Source organism: Elgaria multicarinata, chromosome 2 (genome assembly GCF_023053635.1).
Source record: "Elgaria multicarinata webbii isolate HBS135686 ecotype San Diego chromosome 2, rElgMul1.1.pri, whole genome shotgun sequence".
Lineage (NCBI taxonomy): Eukaryota > Metazoa > Chordata > Lepidosauria > Squamata > Anguidae > Elgaria > Elgaria multicarinata.
In genome coordinates, this window is record NC_086172.1 from 15,418,783 (window position 1) to 15,436,539 (window position 17,757).

The following is a 17,757-nucleotide window of genomic DNA, read 5'->3' on the forward strand; positions in this document are numbered from 1 at the left end:
CAACGGCAAACCACCCCGCTATAAGGCCTGCCAAGAAAACGTCAGCGAAAGCTGGCGTCCCTCCAAGTGCTTGCACGATAGGTTCCTTTCCTTTCTAGATACTTTTAAGACAGGATTTCTGGAGGAGAAGGCTATCAATGGCTACTAGTTGTGATAGTTTCTGTGCTACAACCAGGATCAGAGGCCATATGATGAATACCAGTTTCTAGGACAGGAGAGTGCTTCCCAAAGGTTGGCCTCCTGTGCAGTACAGCTAGGACGGCTTCCCCTGTGGCTTTATGGGAAGCAAGCTGAGTCTGATGCAGCAGGGCACCTCTTGTGTTCTCATGGAATGACACAATAGTTTTCGCTTTCCCCCCCTTTTGTCTTTATTCTGCTAATCTATGTTAGCTCTGGATGCAAAAGAACAACTGAATGCTTTTACAAATGATTTGGAAGTGATCGCTAATGCCCATGAGCACTTTTAGACAGCTTCAATAGAACAATAAGAAAGAAACAGAAATATAACATAGTGTAACCTCAGTGTGGAATTTTTCTGTTGTTGTTGTTGTTGTTATCACAGCAACCCCAGCAACACTCAACCTCTCGTGTCAAATAGCCTGGCTTTATTTGTGGCAGCATTTATTTTGGTGAAAAGTTGTTTCTCTCAGATCAACACGTGATTTCTTCCAATGTGCTGTTTGAAATGGCTTTTCTTTCCGTTGCTCCTGTTTTAACAATTCATGCGCTTCATAAAAGGGCGGAGGGGGGGGGGAGAAAAACTCCATTATCTTTTTGTGATTATAAAAAACAAACCCAATTATAATGCAAGTTAATTAATTTCCTGGAATAACACTTGTCCACAGGCAATTGTTTCCTCCACCACATCACCACTTTCTGAATCTGAATCTGTCTCCCAGATTCAGAAAAATTACTGTGGGGATGCTCAACCCTTTAAGACCAACGACAGACCATCCTTGCCCTTTAAAAGCTGAAAGAGGCCATTCGCACAGCATGATAAGTTACTGTGGGTTGGTTGTTCATGCGCTAACCCACGTTGCTCCTGGAAGATGAGCAGGTGCTCTGCAGTTTCCCCTTGAGTCCTTCCACCTGCTTCCAGTCTTTGCAGCACAACTCCTCATTTTGTGGCTGTCACCACTCAAGGGAAATATTTTGCTCTCCTTCCCCCTCATCTAATAAGCTGCCCCCTCCTTTATGTCCATCTTGGAATGAGAATTACCTCCTCCGCTTTGGTGCTTCCCCTGACAGCAACCTTGCTGTTGTTATTTTCCATCACACTTGGGCCGGATCTACACTATTGCTTTAAAGCGCTTTATAACAGTTTTATAGCGCTTTAAAGCAGTAGTGTAGATCCCGCCTTGGGAGAGATTCAAATGACTACTTTGTTGATACTGTAATTCTCAAGAGTCATTTCAAGATATAGGAAAGGGAGGGGCAGGAGGCATTGGGGAGGCAGGAGGGAAGAGGCTCAACCGAAATGGGGTCACAAAAAGCAGTGGGAGGTTTCGCCGCTCTTGCAAGGCAGCTCTGTAGCTCTCTCTCCAGCAGGCCACTCACAAGCCACTCTGCTGCATTTAGATGATATAACAAGCCATACTTAGGGTGACCATATGAAAAGGAGGACAGGGCTCTTGTATCTTTAATAGTTGTATTGAAAAGGAAATTTCAGCAGGTGTCATTTGTATATATGGGGAACCTGAGGAAATTTCCTGTTCCTCACAACAGTTAAAGCTGCAGGTGCCCTGCCCTCTGTTAAATCTGGTCACTCTAGTATAGCTCCTGCACCTTTAACTGTTGTGATGAAGAGGGAATTTCCCCAGGTTCTCCATATATACAAATGACACCTGCTGAAATTACCTTTTCTATGCAACTGTTAAAGATACAGGAGCCCTGTCCTCCTTTTCATATGGTCACTCTAGCCATACTAAGAGCCAACGACCAAACCAGAAGCCATGGGTTCTCAGCGTGAGCAAACATGGCTCACAACTCACCGCGGCTTTTATCATGTCACATGAACCAGGTGAGTGAAAATGGCCATCTAGTTAAGTGAAGGTCAAATGACAGGGAGAATCTTCATGCCAGCTAGGGTCATTATTGCCATTATTGAGGTCACTGATGTTGAACCACGTGGAAAATAGCTTGTCCCATCTATGCACAAGATATTTTTACAGCCTTCAACTCTGTCTGTAATATGTTACAGCCTATATCTATCTATATCTATATCTATCTATATATGAAAAAGCAGGTGATGGTTCTTTAAGGCTGAAGATGTAAGATAAAATGAGACATAAGATATAATGAGAATTCAGAACATACCAGCAAACTGAGCACTAGTAGAAACCCTTTCAGTTTTGTCCCTACTCATAGGCTGCATTGCTAACAATTCCTACTTCCTACACCTTCTGCCCAATCTTCCTCTGCCTCTGCTTTTGCCATCAACTAAGGAAAGGTTAAGCACCCAACTATGGGGCCCCCTTTTTAGTTTCCTCCCTCCAGCCAGAGTAATGGGCAGGAAGAGGAAACAGAGTAGTAAGTAATGGAGCCAGCATGGAGGCAGGAGGAGGTGACAGCAGCTTCAGCTTGAAGGTTCAATTTGAAGGTTTGTCTGGTAGTTCAGCACTGAAGGTAAGCTCAAAGTGCTGAACTCTCTTTTTATGCAGTCCCTGTCTTCTGCCTAACATATGTAAGGGACAAACTGAACATGTGAGGAAACTGGTTGCATTTTCTGTCTCACATGAAGAATAGAGGTCTTTGATTTTGAATTAGGTCTACAAATTTAGTTAGCCCACACAACTTCAGACATTTACTTGTTGATTAGTACTTGAAAATAAATCTTACAGTGACCTGGTTCACATGATCAAAATAAGTTACCATGGCTTATTTAAACCAGCATGGCTTGTATCAGTCATGGCTTGTACCGGACACATGCTGGGCACAATTTGAATAATCACCATCCTGGTGCAGCTTGTTGTATCTTCCGAACCCAGCTTGTTGGATGGGAAAATGGCCTTCCAATAATCCATGGGCTATTGTAGGGTTATTTGAGGGTTTTCTCCCTCCAACAACCCATGGTGCCCAGGTTTGGATGACACAACAAGCTTTGTCTAGGTGATGTTTATCCAAATCGCACCCCACACAGGCCCAGCATATGCCACAATTTAAAAAGGCCACCATGATTTATGAATTGGCCCAGTTTGTGTGTTCTTTCTTGAGCAGGTCAGGCTGTCTAACCATGAGGGGTCCAAACAGACAAAATGTTTTTTTTAAAAGAGATCAGTTTAGAGAGTAATCCTATGTAGCCTCATTGAGTTCAATTGGATTTACTCCCACAATTGGATTTACTCTCAATTGGATTTCCCAGTCCCAGTACCGGGGAAAAGATGGGATCTAAATATAATAATAACAATAATAATAAATATATAGCAGGGGTGGCCTCCCACAGCCAGCCCTGCTGCTGTCCCCAAATTGCTGAAATTCAGCAGTGCAGCAGCAAAAAAGTCTATGGATTGCCACTGAAATTTGGTGGCAAACTACTACAGAGACCCCAAAGTATTAAATTCAGCTTGTTTTCAAGTTATATATGGCTGTTTTGAGTCCCCATAGTGATTTACTATCAAATTTTAGCTGCAAATTGCCCATTTTTGCTGCTGCCGCTAGCCTGATGACAAGAATGAGTCTCCCAGAGGAATTCAGGGGGTGGAAATTGTCCCCAAGACTGCCCAAAATTGCCCACCCCTGGTTTGTAGGATTGCAGTCTTAATTTTTACCGTGTCTGTGAGTTAGACTTACCAAGAGTCATGAAGAGTTCTGTCACTTGGTGATTAGATTTTGCAGATGTTTCCATGTACATCATGTTTTTTGTTTTTGCAAATTCCTTGGCCTCCTGGAGACAATTTAACAAAGTTAATAATTTTAGAATAGTAGGATAACTATGACACAATCACGTGTTGAATTGTAGACAGTCCTTTGATGAATACCTGATTGTAGAAAACAGGAGTTTTAACACAATGGTGCCTTCTGTGTTGATTATTAATAACTCTAAGTCAAACCCAGGCACTCTTGAATGAAACGGATTATCTAGATCCATTTCAATCGGGTTTCAGGCCTGGTTTTGGAACGGAAACTGCCTTGGTCACCCTGTGGGATGACCTTTGCTGGGAGAGAGACAGGGGGAGTGCAACCCTGTTGGTTCTCCTGGACCTCTCAGCGGCCTTCGATACCATCGAACATGGTATCCTTCTGGATAGGTTGTCTGAGCTGGGAGTTGGAGGTACTGTGTTGCAGTGGTTCCACTCCTACTTGGATGGCCGATTCCAGAAGGTGGTGCTGGGGGATTATTGCTCTGTGCCGTGGCACCTAAGCCACGGGGTTCCACAGGGCTCTATCTTATCCCCTATGCTGTTTAACATATTCATGAAGCCGCTGGGGGAGGTTATCCGGAGATGTGGACTGAGGTGTCATCAATATGCGGATGATACCCAGCTCTACCTTTCCTTTTCATCAAACCCAGGTGAGGCAGTGGCTGTTCTGAACCAGTGCCTGGGCACAGTAATGGACTGGATGAGGGCTAATAAACTGAAACTCAATCCAGACAAGACGGAGGTACTGTTAGCAGGTGGTTCTTCTGTCCGGCGAGGTGATGTTTGCCCTGTCCTGGACGGGGTTGCACTCCCCCTAAAGGATCGGGTCCGTAGTTTGGGGGTGCTCTTGGATCCAGAACTGTCACTTGAGGCACAGGTGAACTCAGTGGCAAAGAGCACCTTTTATCAGCTCAGGCTGATATACCAGCTGCGCCCTTATCTGGACAGAGATAGCTTAGCTACAGTTATCCATGCTCTGATAACCTCTCGTTTGGATTACTGCAATGCGTTATACGTGGGGCTGCCTTTGTAAACGGTCCGGAAACTTCAACTGGTGCAAAACAGGGCAGCTCGTTTACTAACAGGGACTGGCCGGCGAGATCACATTACGCCAGTCCTTTTACAACTTCATTGGCTGCCAGTCCAGGTCCGGGCCCAATTCAAAGTACTGGTATTAACATTTAAAGCCCTAAATGGTTTGGGGCCAGGTTATTTGAAGGAACGCCTCCTCCCATATGTACCTACCCGGACCTTAAGATCATCTACAGGGGGCCTTCTCCGTGAGCCCCTGCCAAAGGAAGTGAGGCAGGTGGCTACTAGGAGGAGGGCTTTCTCCGCTGTGGCACCCCAGTTGTGGAACGAGCTCCCCAGAGAGGTCCGCCTGGCACCTACACTGTACTGCTTTCGTCGCCAGCTGAAGACCTTTTTATTCACTCAGTATTTTAACACTTAATTTTAACTTAAATTTAAATTTTACTGTTTTAACTCTGTATTTTAATCTTATATCAACTTTGCTGTGTGGTTTTATCCTGGTTGCGCTTTTTATACTGTATTTCGTAATTGTGTTTTAACCTGTTGGTTGTTTTACTGTGGTTTTAATTTTTGTGAACCGCCCAGAGAGCTTCGGCTATTGGGCGGTATAAAAATGTAATAAATAAATAAATAAATAAACCCACTGGATTTGTGACCCATAATGCCAAATGCATCCCAACAGCCACGCATTGTGTTGTGGATTGCCTGGGCCTGAGAAATGGCCCCACTCCCAGGTATGCACACATTCATTAATTTATTACATTTCTATACTGGCAATAGCCAAAGCTCTCTGGGTGGTTCACAACAGCAAAACCAGGTAATAATGAATAATGCAGACAGCAAAATTAGGCAATAATAAATCCCTGGTGATATGCTCTATTTGCGCAGTGGGGACTACAAACTGTAAAGACTAATGTTTTCTGTCTGCCAAGCAATGCTGCGTTAGCTGAACACTTATTGTTTGGGAATACAAAATTATTCTAATATAGGCATCTCCACAAAGGTATGTGATAAAACTTGTAGTACTTCCTTTTGGAGTCTAGCTGATTATGGGGGTGTCTCTATGGGACGGGGGAAGCTGTGGGGTGGCTCCACAGTGGCTTTGTGTTGCTTGTATGGTGCAGAAGCCACTGCGGAGCCATCCCAGGGCTTTTCCACCAAAGCTCTGAAATTAAAAAAAGGCAGTGACTTTACCCTGACTTTTTTCTCTGCACCAAGTCGATGGCGGAGGCATGCCCAGGCAGATGGCGACCCCTGATGGGTTGCCATCTGCCCGGGCAGGGGGGAGGGGTGGGCCAGCAAGCCAAATGGCTGCTGGAATGCCTCTGCATTTCTCCAGAGTGGGTAGAAGGACGTTTGGCAGGGGCAAGGGAAGAAAAATGGGGGGGGGGAGCACAGACGTTCGGATGAGCAGCGGTGCTCATATGGCGATGCACATTGATGCGGAGGTGCACGGAGCGGAGGTGCATGGGGCAGCGATGGCTCTTCCTCTGATGCGAACCCCACGCTCGCTCCTTAGTGTGGTGACATTGGGGGCTCACGGTGCCAATGTGCCATCCTTAGGACAGCCCCTAGGTTTGCTTTGGTTGAATGCTACATTTTGCTTAACAAAACGACTCGTTCTTTTGTCAGGATATTTCGGTAATTAAATACTCATGCTAATCAACAACCCCAAATAGCTTCTATATTGTTCATGGATTTTTATGGGTGGGATAGGGGGTTATTTTTGAGGACTCCTATCTATTCTGTTCCCATCATTCCACTCCATTAATTTCATTCTCTTTTTCATTTTTTTAATGAACAACATATCAAAATGCAATTCATACATTGCAAAATGAAATCTAGCATACACACAAAATGACTAAGTATTGCAATGTAAAACCCTTGACATGCACACTAACCATCTTTAACATCATGTTACCACATCACTGAAATCTAATACAGTACTTAACTCCCACTATCAACATAAATACACTTATCTCATTATCTGATGATTATCTGAAGAGTGTTTATTTAGCTTTCCCTGCCTTTCATGTAACTTCTTTCCTCCCTAGCTATTTTCATAACAACAAATTAGTCTATTAATTAAATCAGGGGTGGGCAACATTTTGGCCCTGAGCTGGATACCCAGTTGTATATGCCATGTACGTACACACTGTGTACGTACATGGCATATATGTACATGGATAGAGACACACACTATCTCTATCCCAGCAATCTGGATCAGGAACATTGTGGGGAGAGATACCTATATTTTCCCCAGTATTGAGAAATAATATATCATAATATAAATTAGCTTTATCCATTTGTACATTATCCAGCATTTAATTTTCCCATTACAAGACTGTAGTTGGGGTGAGTAACTTTTGGTCCCCCAGATATTTTTGGACTACAACTTCCATCATCCTTCATCATTAGCTATAGGCTGATGAAAGTTGCTGACCAACAACATTTGGAGAGCCACAAATTGCACAGCCCTGTTTTAAGTGATTTCATTTGTTTTCATTTTGGGGTAACAGGTATTCTTGCAGATACTATCAGCTGATAAATGATCCTAACCTTGATATTTCTGTCCCTAGGTTTTTAAAACCTACTAATATCTCTGCAAGCAGATCATGGGGTATGTACAACCCCATAATCTCAAAAAGAATAATTAGTTCATCAAATATATGCAGTGTGGGATGTCCTTCTTCATACTTCTAAAGTATTTCATTTTATGCCCCCCTCCCCCCTCTCTCATCTCTCTCCTCTTATTCCTGCTTTCCCCAACTGGAACCTGTATTGCTGCTGTTGCTTCCTAATACTCCCCCTTCCTGCAACATTCCTGAGGATAGCAGGGAAGAAAGCACAATTAATGTGCAATGCAAATAAGGGGACGAGCTAAACATACAGGCATCTTGGCACACAATCCTCAGCTGTACCTGAGATTGCCTCGCTCAACTGTAGTTGAAAGCCAGCAAGGCTCCAGCTGTGATCTGAACTACACATGAAACTCCTCCTATGCATGAAGTTTTATAACCTGAGCAACCACTGGGGGTGTGTGTAAAACTTTCGTGGGGGGGGGAGGGGGCTGCCTAACTCACTCCTCTCCTGCTCTTATCAAGTTGCTTTTCATCACATAGGGGATTAAAGACGGGTATAAACAAGATGCAGGACCAATTCAATACAACCAAGAAGGGGCAACTTTGGGGGGCTTTAGGGATCATTTTTGTACCAGGAGGAGCAGCTGCCCTCATCACAGCAGCAAGTCGATGGTTTGCTACTGAAATTCTGTGGCTTGAAAACAAGCTAATTGTGATCTATTTACCACTCTAGAGTAGTAAACACCCTATTTTTTGCTGGCTCAAATTTTGGCAGCAGCCGGGGTGACGAGGGCCACACATTACTCCCCACTTGCACTTGGACAAAAGCACCTGAGGTAAAATTGTTCAGTTAGAAGCCCCATAATTTTGAAAAAACATTTCTTCATTTGCGATATTTGTAAGAGTCGAGGATTAGCTTAGATGCTAGAACATTCCCTACCTGAAATGTGACCTCCCGTTCAGGTGAAAGATCTAATTTATTGCCAACCAAAACTATAATTATTTCATCATGAGGGAATTCCTTCTCCAATTCCCTTAGCCATACTTTTGCTTTCTCCAAACTTTCCTGAAAAGACACATTATATGTAAATGCTTAATATACTTGAGCAATTATGTGCCTATACTTTGGGTAGGTATATTCCACAAGAGAAAGGTAAACTATGAGGTTTCCTGTTAGTCTGAGGAATGCAATATGTTTGCCTAAATGATATTTTAGAACTACAGTATACCATATATACGGGGCAACCAAGCAGAACAGAACAAGACTCTGCTAACTTTCAGCCATGGCAATGAACCCCTATTTTGCCCCAGTAAAGGGGGAGGGGAGGCAGGGGCTAAGAGGGGAGTTACTTTGCATAAATACAAATAGCCCAACAGACTCAATGTTATCATAGAATCATAGAATAGTAGAGTTGGAAGGGGCCTACAAGGCTATCGAGTCCAACCCCCTGCTCAATACTATTTAATTCTTTTACTTCTGACAGAGCAATTGAATCAAATACTGCGTATTTTTCCTTACATCTCCACAAGCAAAAGGTCTAGAGCAGGGCTGGGCACCTCCCAGGGGTCAGGGGGCAATGAAATGGGGGGCACGCTTCTGTCCCCACTTACCTTGCAGTGGCACTGAAATTCAGCCGCATGGCAACAAGGGGTAAAAAGCCCCATTTAAAAGGAAACTTGGTGGTTTGCTGCTGGAGGGCAGCAGTGGCTGCAAAAAGGGGCCGCTCCAATTCAGCTCACAAGAGGATAAAGTCAGCTGCTGTCAGATGAAGTGCAGAGCTGGAGGAGGCGGACAAGGAAGGAGGGAGGTAGAGGAGGAAGGTGTGCAGGGGTACACCGAGGAGTGGTCAAGTTTTTCACTGCTCTTGCTATGCATTTTTGTAGCCTCTTCAAACAAGCCATGCAGACCTCTTGCTGCCATATTCACACGTCATTACAAGCCACCCAGAACAACCCAACAACCTATGGGTTCTCAGGGTGACTTGTGCATGGTTAATAACCCACACTTAAACCATCATGCCAGGTTTGGACAGCATGCAGAATGTTTCAACATTCTGAAACAAAAAAGGATGACGGTACACCATGCAGTGTATTGTCATGACTTGTGAACCAGGTCATGTAACACTTCTCTAACACTTCTGTCCCTAATTTTATTTCTGATTCAGGTTGTTTTGCCTGGCAAAATCTATTCAGGTTGACTTTTTTAAAGAGATTTTGATTTGCTTAGTTGATATTATGAATGCTCTAACATGTTCCCAGATTGTGAGTTATAATGTCTTAGTTCAATCCATCATTGCAAGGTTCTCCAGGACCTTGAGTCATAGAAGTGTACCACACAAAAATAGAAAGCACAGCTGAAACCAAAACCACAATTTGAAAAATATGCAGTCAGGAATGTTTAAACAGACAAGGAAAAGTGGTGTTAAAGAATAAGCATAAAGCATAAACCTTCTTACCTTCCTAGTGATATCATAAACCAAAAGAGCAGCATTAGCTCCTCTGTAATATAGATGGCAGACACTGTGGTACTTCTCTTGGCCTGCAGTATCCCAGATCTCATACTTAACTTTAGTGTTATCTAAACTTAGAACATGAGTGAAGAAGGAACCTAAAAGCAAGAGAGAAATGCATGTCAGTCCAGTACATACGTATAAGGAAGGCACAATGGAGATTAGATTTTTGCCTTCATAATAATAATATTGCTAGACAGTCAGCTAACCAAGCTCCTAGAGAAGACATGATCCCCATGGAACTTTATAAGGTGAGACCAGGGTACTGCTATTCTTGCAAAACTGTTTACTCACATAAATCTTACTAGCCAGGTACCAGAGGGATGGAAGTTGAGCATTATCGCGCCCATAAATAAAAAGGGAGATAAGAAAGATCCAAGTAATTATAGGCCCATTAGCCTTCTGGATATTTCTTCCAAATTATATGCTAGGCTTCTCCTTGAAAAGTTAGAAGAATGGGCAGACAGGCAAAAACTGTTTTCTGAGGTACAAGCAGGATTTCAAAGAGGGAAGTCTACAGTCGGCTTGTGTTTTGTGATGAATTTCCTGGGCCAGATCTACACGTCGTTGCGAAGGCGCTTCCGTGCGCCTTTTTTAAAGACATAACCTAAAAGAAGCGCCTCTTTCTTTACTGTGTGTACTGTGAGCTAGGCAGCGCCGCCTGCGGAAGAATCTCTACCCCATTCAAAGACGCTGCTCTGGCCGCTTCCCCCTCACGTGTTTTCCCATTCGAATAATCCCCCCTCCCACCCAGCGGCTCTTCTGGCGCGTCCCGGCGGCGGCGGCTCCTCCTGCAAAACACTTTTCTCCCTCGGTGTGTTTGTATTTGCGTTTGCGTGCGCGAGCACACACCGAAGAGAGTCCCGGGGAGATGACACTGCGGGGGAGAGCGAGAAGCAGGAGCTGAACTCGTCAACTGGGGTTGACGGTTTAGGACCGGAATATTATAAAGTTTTTAAAACGTTTTTAGTACCAAAGTTATTGAAGATGTATAATGCCATATTGGAGGGAGAGAAGATACCAGAATCATGGGAACACTCATTGATAATTTTAATTCCAAAACCAGATAAGGATTTGACTGTCCCTGATTCATACAGACCTATTTCATTAATAAATCAAGATGCAAAAAAAAATTTTCAACTATTTTAGCAAAACAGTTAAATAAATTTATAGTGGAATATATAGGGGAAGACCAATGTGGATTTGTAGCAGGTAGACAAAAGCATAATTTAGTGGGAAGAGTTTTAAATGTAATACAGGTGATAAAAAAACTCTAAGGTTAAAGCGGGAATTTTGGCACTGGATATTTTCAAGGCTTTCGATTGTGTGAGCTGGCAAGCATTAAAGATGGTTATAAATAAAATTTAAAGCTATAATAGAACAATTATACTCTCAAAATACAGCCGTAGTGGTAGTGAACGACAGAGTTACGGATAAGATACAACTAGCCAGAGGGACAAGACAAGGATGTCCACTCTTGTCTGTCCTGTTTGTAATAGTTATGGAATTATTGGCAAATGCAATAAGAGATGATGGGGAGATAGAAGGAATAGGGGATATAAAAAAATAAAATTGAAATGTTTGCAGATGATACTTTACTAACTATTAAAAATCCAATAAGAAAGACGGAAAGAATTAAACAGCAACTGAGAGAATTTGAGGAAATTACTGGGTTAAGAATAAATTGGTCCAAATCAGAGATGATATTATTCAATTATACTAAAAAGGAAGAGAAGGAATGGGAAGGAAAAGGAACAGAAATGAGAGTTAAAGAACAGATTAGATATTTGGGAATCAAAATTACAAAAAATTTAGAGAGTTTAGAGAAGGAGAACTTAAATAGTTTAAAAAAAGAGTTTTTAGTAAAATTGGAAAAATATAAAAGATTAAATTTATCCTGGTTTGGAAGAATTGCATTAATAAAAATGAAGATTTTAGCAAAGATTAACTTTGTGCTCAGGATGTTACCAATAAAAATTTCAGAATTAGAGATAAAAAGTTGGCAAAATATCATAATTAATAATTGTAATGGGGATAAGAAAGCGAGGGTAAACAAGAATAAATGGTATTTAAGTCAAAAAAAGGGAGGATTGGGTCTCCCAAATATTAACCTATATTATATAGCTAATAGGCTAAGGCATATTGTGGAAGCGATTATAGGAGTAGGAGATTTAGATTACAACCACAAGTAATACTGAGATGAAGTTTTAGGGAAGGAGGGAAAAAATGGGCTGAAAGTATAGGTAATCCGCTCTTGAGGTTTCACTGGGAGATTTGGAGTTAATATAAATTGGAGCTGCTTTCGAGCAGCTCCCCTTTATCACCGGTAATAATGTTAAAGAATTTCCCAGAGGAATTAAAGAGTAGATTAAGTAAAGTTTTAATAGAAAAAATAAAATGAAATTAAGGGATTGGTTAAGAGAAATGAACACAAGAGAGGATTTGGAAGAGGTTTTAAAAGATAAAAATTAACTTGGTTAAATTATTGGCAATTAGAACAGTGGACCAAAAAGTGGGTAAGAGAAAATGGAGATTGTGGAGAGTTGACGAAATTTGAGGAATTAATAGTTAAAAAAGAAAATGATAAAGGAAAAAGAACAGTGTCAAAAGGGTTAATGAGTGAAATATACAGAATATAGTTGGAGAAAGGGTCGATGGATAGTTCAGGCGAAATGGTTTGGGAGACAGATTTGAAAGTACAAATAGGACAACAGAGTTGGGAGGGACTATGGAAGCAAAGAGCGTTGAGAAATATGTCAGTGAGAATAAAAGAATTACTTTAAAATTATATGGAGGTGGTACCTAACCCCGGTTAGATTAAATAAGATAAATAATCAGCATTCAGCAAATTGTTGGAGAGGATGTGGAGGGAAAGGAACGTATTTACATATGTGGTGGGAATGCAAATATGTACAAAAATTATGGAAGATGGTGTTTTTAGAGATTGAAGAAATTATGGGATTGAAGATAAAACAAACACCAAAAGTTGCATTACTGTCACTACTTGAAGATTTAAAATGTAAAAAAGAAATTAAGGAATTGATATCGAATTTGCCGACGGCAGCAAGATTGATTGTAGCTAGGAACTGGAAGATTCAAGGAGATTATTGTATTGAAGAATGGTACAAAGAAGTATGGGATATAGCTATTAATGACAAATTGACTTGTAATATTAAAGTGAGAAGAGGTATAGCTAAAACAAATGATTTTGAAGGAATCTGGAAGCAGTTCCTAATATTTGTGTTTTCTAAGGGAAGTGGGAAACCACCAGCAGAAGAAAGTATGAGATTTTGGAACCAGGAATGAGATCCTGAGGTGGGGGGTGCACGTATATGTTAAGTTTGATTATGTTACATAGATAAGATATTAATGTTAATTAATAATTATGTAGTATATATTTTTTTAATTGTAATGGTGTATGTTTAAGTTTTGTAGAAAATAAAAAATTTAATAATTAAAAAAAAATTGTATACTGATACATCAGTGCAAGTCAAAGTTGATCTGGCAGGCCACCTTACCCCCAAAATAAACACTTTTGTTGGAGTTAAGCAGGGATGCATTTTGGCACCTTTTCTGTTTAACTTCTACATTAATTATATAGTAAAAGAACTGGGTGGTCTACAATTTGCCCCTGTCACAATTCTCAATCAAAAACTCTCATTATTAATGTATGCTGACAACCTAGTACTTGTATCTAGGACCCAGGTGGGACTAAGACGGCTTCTCACAAAGCTTGCTTCATACTGTAAGAGAAATGCCTTGACCATAAATTACGCTAAAACACAGGTTGTTGTATTTGGGAAGCACCCTAAAAAGCATGTCTGGCATCTGGATGGATATATTATAAATCAAGTGAAAACATTCAAATACTTGGGTTTGGTCCATTCAGAAACATCCTCCTGGAAAGAACAATTGTCAAGCATTAAAATGCAAGCCTTTAGATCAGCTAAGGTGATTCTGAAGTTTGCTGCCTCTAAAGGAGGAAATTTAGTAAACCCTGCCTTAACTGTTTACAAAGCCAAAACAATGGCACAAATCCTTAATGGGGCAGAGGTTTGGGGCACCTCAAAGGTGTTAGGCTTAGAACCCCCTCAAAACTACTTTTTGAGAGCCTTGCTAGGCTTGCCTAAAGATGTATTGTCTGCTATGATTAGGTTAGAAACCTGTGTACTGAGTATAGAGACCCAAATAGATAAAAGAATAATATGCTATTGGTTTAAGGTACAAGGCTACCCAAAAAAAGTTTGATAGAATTATGTAATGAATTACCAATTAAAAATTGGGTACATCATGCTGCTCAACTTACCATCAAATATGGGTTTTCACTAACTGAGCTTAAAAGCTTCCCACCAGATATACAGAAAACCACCATCAAGAGAATTATAAGGGAGGTTGTCACTCAAAAGGACCTAAACTCTGCTTATATATCCCCATGCACACCATTATATTTTAAACTCAAAGAGGCTTGTGAATGTGCCGATTACTTTAACAATTTAACATTTGTACGACTTCGGAAATCTTTCACAGAGTTAAGGCTAAATATGATGGATACTGCCTATAGAGATGGGAGACACAGGGGTGTCCCTAATAAATGAGCATACTTGCAGTTGTGGTCGCCCTGAGCCAGAGGACCCTTGTCCATTATGTCCATATGTCCACTATACAATGACCCAAGGGAACAATTTGTGACACCCTTGATCAAAAATTGTCCTTCCCAGAGCCCACTAGATGTGATTTTTTTACCTCCTAGTGGATATGGATAAATATGTGACTTGGCGTGTAGCTCTGTTTGCCACAGCTGCCAAAAAAGATCAGAAAGAAATACATAGCTGCCGTCAATTGTAAAGGAGATGATTGCATTTTACCATATCTGATTTACGTCATATTACTTACGGATCAACGATGACACACTATTTTAGACTATTTTATATTTGTAAATTTTGTATAGCAAGTGTTATATGAATTATGTCTATATGCATATGTTTAACTTCTGTAAATTCTTTGTCTTTCCATATTTGTTGCTGATTGTACTGTTGTTGTGTTGTTTGTTTTATGCAAAGGCCATTGGCCAAAAGCAATAAACTTGACTGACTGAATACATATATATATATATATATATATATATATATATTTGTTACCCGCCGCTCCCTCCGGATTGAGGCGGGATACAACACAAATGCAAATGCCATAAAATACATATAATTGATTAAAACATTTAAAACTAATACATTATTAAAAGCAGCACATTATTAAAAGGCATCTTAAAATTCAACTGGGTAGGCCTGCCGGAAGAGTTCAGTTTTTATAGCTTTCTTAAATTCTGTTAAATTTGACGAATCTCTGCTGACATACATCCCATACACATGCTTTCAGCTTTATAGGTAGAGATGTGCAATGCACATTTAACTTTGCACTTTGACTTTCTGGTACCAGGGCATCCCTGAGCCTGCCTCCTACAGCCTACATGCTCAAGGTGCAGGAATTGAAAACAATCTTCACATCATCTTCAACATTATACACACACACACACACACACACACACACACACACACACACAGAGCATTGCTGTTTTCCATTCCTGCCATGAAGCCACATCTGGGCCCCGTCTACACACAGTCTTCGGGGCGGCCCGAAGGTGCTTAAGGGTGCCCCGAAACTCCTAGTGTAGCTACCTGGTCAGAAGAGACGGAGGAAGAGGCGGCGGCGGCGAAAAGTTCCCAGGGCTCGGCGGCTTCTCTGGTGAGTCCTTGCCGCCGAGTCCAACTCCCTGCCGGCCTCCTCCTGCTGCCAGCGAAAGAGCCACCCGGGTTGGAGAGCTCGGCAGAAGAAGGCGGGCTCTTCCGCCGCGCTCTCCAACCTGGGTGGCTCTTTCGTCAGCAGCAGGAGGAGGCCGGCGGGGAGTTGGACTCGGCGGCAAGGACTCACCAGAGAAGCCGCCGGGCCATGGGAACTTTTCGCTGCCGCCGCCTCTTCCTCTGTCTCTTCTAACCAGGTAGCTACACTAGGAGTTTCGGGGTGCCCTGAAGCGCTTTCGGGGCGCCCCGAAGACTGTGTGTAGACAGGGTCCATATAAAAACCCTCCCTCCTTAAAGGCCCATTGCTCCCTCGGATCTCTTGAGCCCCTTCCCTTACCCCAAGCCTAGCCTGCCTGAGATCACTGTCGCATTCAGCTCGTGTCCATTTCCATGATTCCCAGCAATTGGAGGGAAGGGGCATGGGCATCACTCTCTCTCTCTTTATGCCACTGGTATGCATGTACATACAAGAAGAGCATCTTTAGTGATTTAGTCCCATTCTTCAGCTGCCCAGCAGGGCCCATGCAGATTAGCCATGCCTTACTCTAGCCCGCAATTGATTTATGTTCCAGTTATGCACTGTGTGGGTTATATCACTGGGTGTCACTCTGTCACTATGCTTTAACAACAGAGATAGTGTTTAATCCCCTGGGTTGAATTTGTGTATGATTGCCACGGAGACAATCAGATACAATAAAATAGCTGAAGCTGTGAATGCCCAGGCAGTTCCGAAACCAAATGTTTATTGCTTGCATTGGGTCCTGCTTTGGGCCTTCACTCTCCGTTAGGCCCTATGTATATTTCATTCACTTACAGCCCACTGTAGGTAGGGAGTCCCGGAAGTCTTTTTTCACATAACGGTAGGCTAAGCTTGACTTCCCTACAGAGGTACTACCCAGAAGAACGACTTTAAAAATGTAAGACTCTTTGGGGCAGTGGACATCTGAGCAGAGAGCAGCCTCCTTATTCTGCACTGTTCTTTGGGCCATAACCTGGAAAGAAGCAGAAAAATACACACAATTTTATGGTAGTCATGTGAGGATGTCCGCATTTGCAGTGGCCCTGAAAGAGAGAAGTGTGTGTATGGGTATGTGTGTGTGTGTGTGTGTGTGTGTGTGTGTGTGTGTGTGTGTGAGAGAGAGAGAGAGAGAGAGAGAGAGAGAGAGAGAGAGAGAGAGAGAGAGAGAGAGAGAGACTGAAACAGGCAAGCAGAAAAAGAGATGAAGCTTAAAAATTGTGCTGGAATATTTGGAACACTTTATGGTGAGATAAAGAAGCTTTCCAATAAGCTTTGTACCATTCTGAATAGCCATTTTTTTGAGGTATTCTAAGAATTATTTTCTCCCTGAAGAATGCATTTCTCCCTTTTTATATCTCACAGTAAAGTTTTCCATATATCCCAGCAATTAAAAAAAAAAAAGTTTCACCTCCTTTTTCCTGCTTACCTGAAAGTAGTAGCCGCTTCACACATGATGTGGTCATTGTGTCGGAGATGGGTGGAACTCCAAAGTTTTGCTGCACTAAGAACAGAACAATTTCCTCCCACTCTGCTCAATCTGTGGACCAGAAAGGCCTCTATAATTCACTGTGGACCAGAAAGGCCTCTATAATTCACTGCATTTGAGTGAGGGAAGAGAAATAAACACACACACACACCCCTCTGGGTTGGCAGCCATGGAGCATGCAAGAGAACATGTCTAGCCTTTGCTTCACACTCATTTGCCTGGCTCGTGGTTTCCAAGGCAGGCAGGTGGAGGCAAAAAAACCTTGTCCTCCACCCTTCAATAGAAGTCCGCTTATATTTCTGAAGCAGATCCAGAACCTGCTGAAAAGCAGTAGCTCCTGTGAAGGACGTTAGCTGTTTTGAAGAGTCTGGACAACTATGGCAGGATCTACACTACTGCTTTAAAACACTTTATAACAGTAGTGACAACTGTTGGGGTCTCGGACACACTCCATATACAGTTTTCAATCTGTT

General features: G+C 42.0%; 1 protein-coding gene across 1 annotated transcript; it reads right to left on the bottom strand.

Moving 5' to 3' along the window:
• Nucleotides 1-605: 605 nt before the first annotated feature.
• RAB17 (RAB17, member RAS oncogene family) lies at nt 606-16,768 on the bottom strand. The gene is made up of 5 exons (XM_063118542.1): nt 16,594-16,768; nt 9,931-10,082; nt 8,415-8,540; nt 3,790-3,883; nt 606-727 (listed from the first exon to the last, which is right to left on the bottom strand). The coding sequence occupies exons 1-5, from the start codon at nt 16,766-16,768 to the stop codon at nt 606-608; spliced, it is 669 nt and encodes a 222-aa protein (XP_062974612.1).
• Nucleotides 16,769-17,757: the final 989 nt, after the last annotated feature.

Excerpts from the sequence above, each read along its gene's own strand:
- RAB17 (XM_063118542.1), bottom strand. The coding sequence starts at position 16,768 with ATGGCCCAAAGAACAGTGCAGAATAAGGAGGCTGCTCTCTGCTCAGAT. Across the intron at positions 10,083-16,593 it reads CTCCCTACCTACAGTGGGCT|GTTCCTTCTTCACTCATGTT; the intron begins GTAAGTGAATGA and ends TCTTGCTTTTAG. Across the intron at positions 3,884-8,414 it reads AACGGGAGGTCACATTTCAG|GAGGCCAAGGAATTTGCAAA; the intron begins GTAGGGAATGTT and ends AATTGTCTCCAG.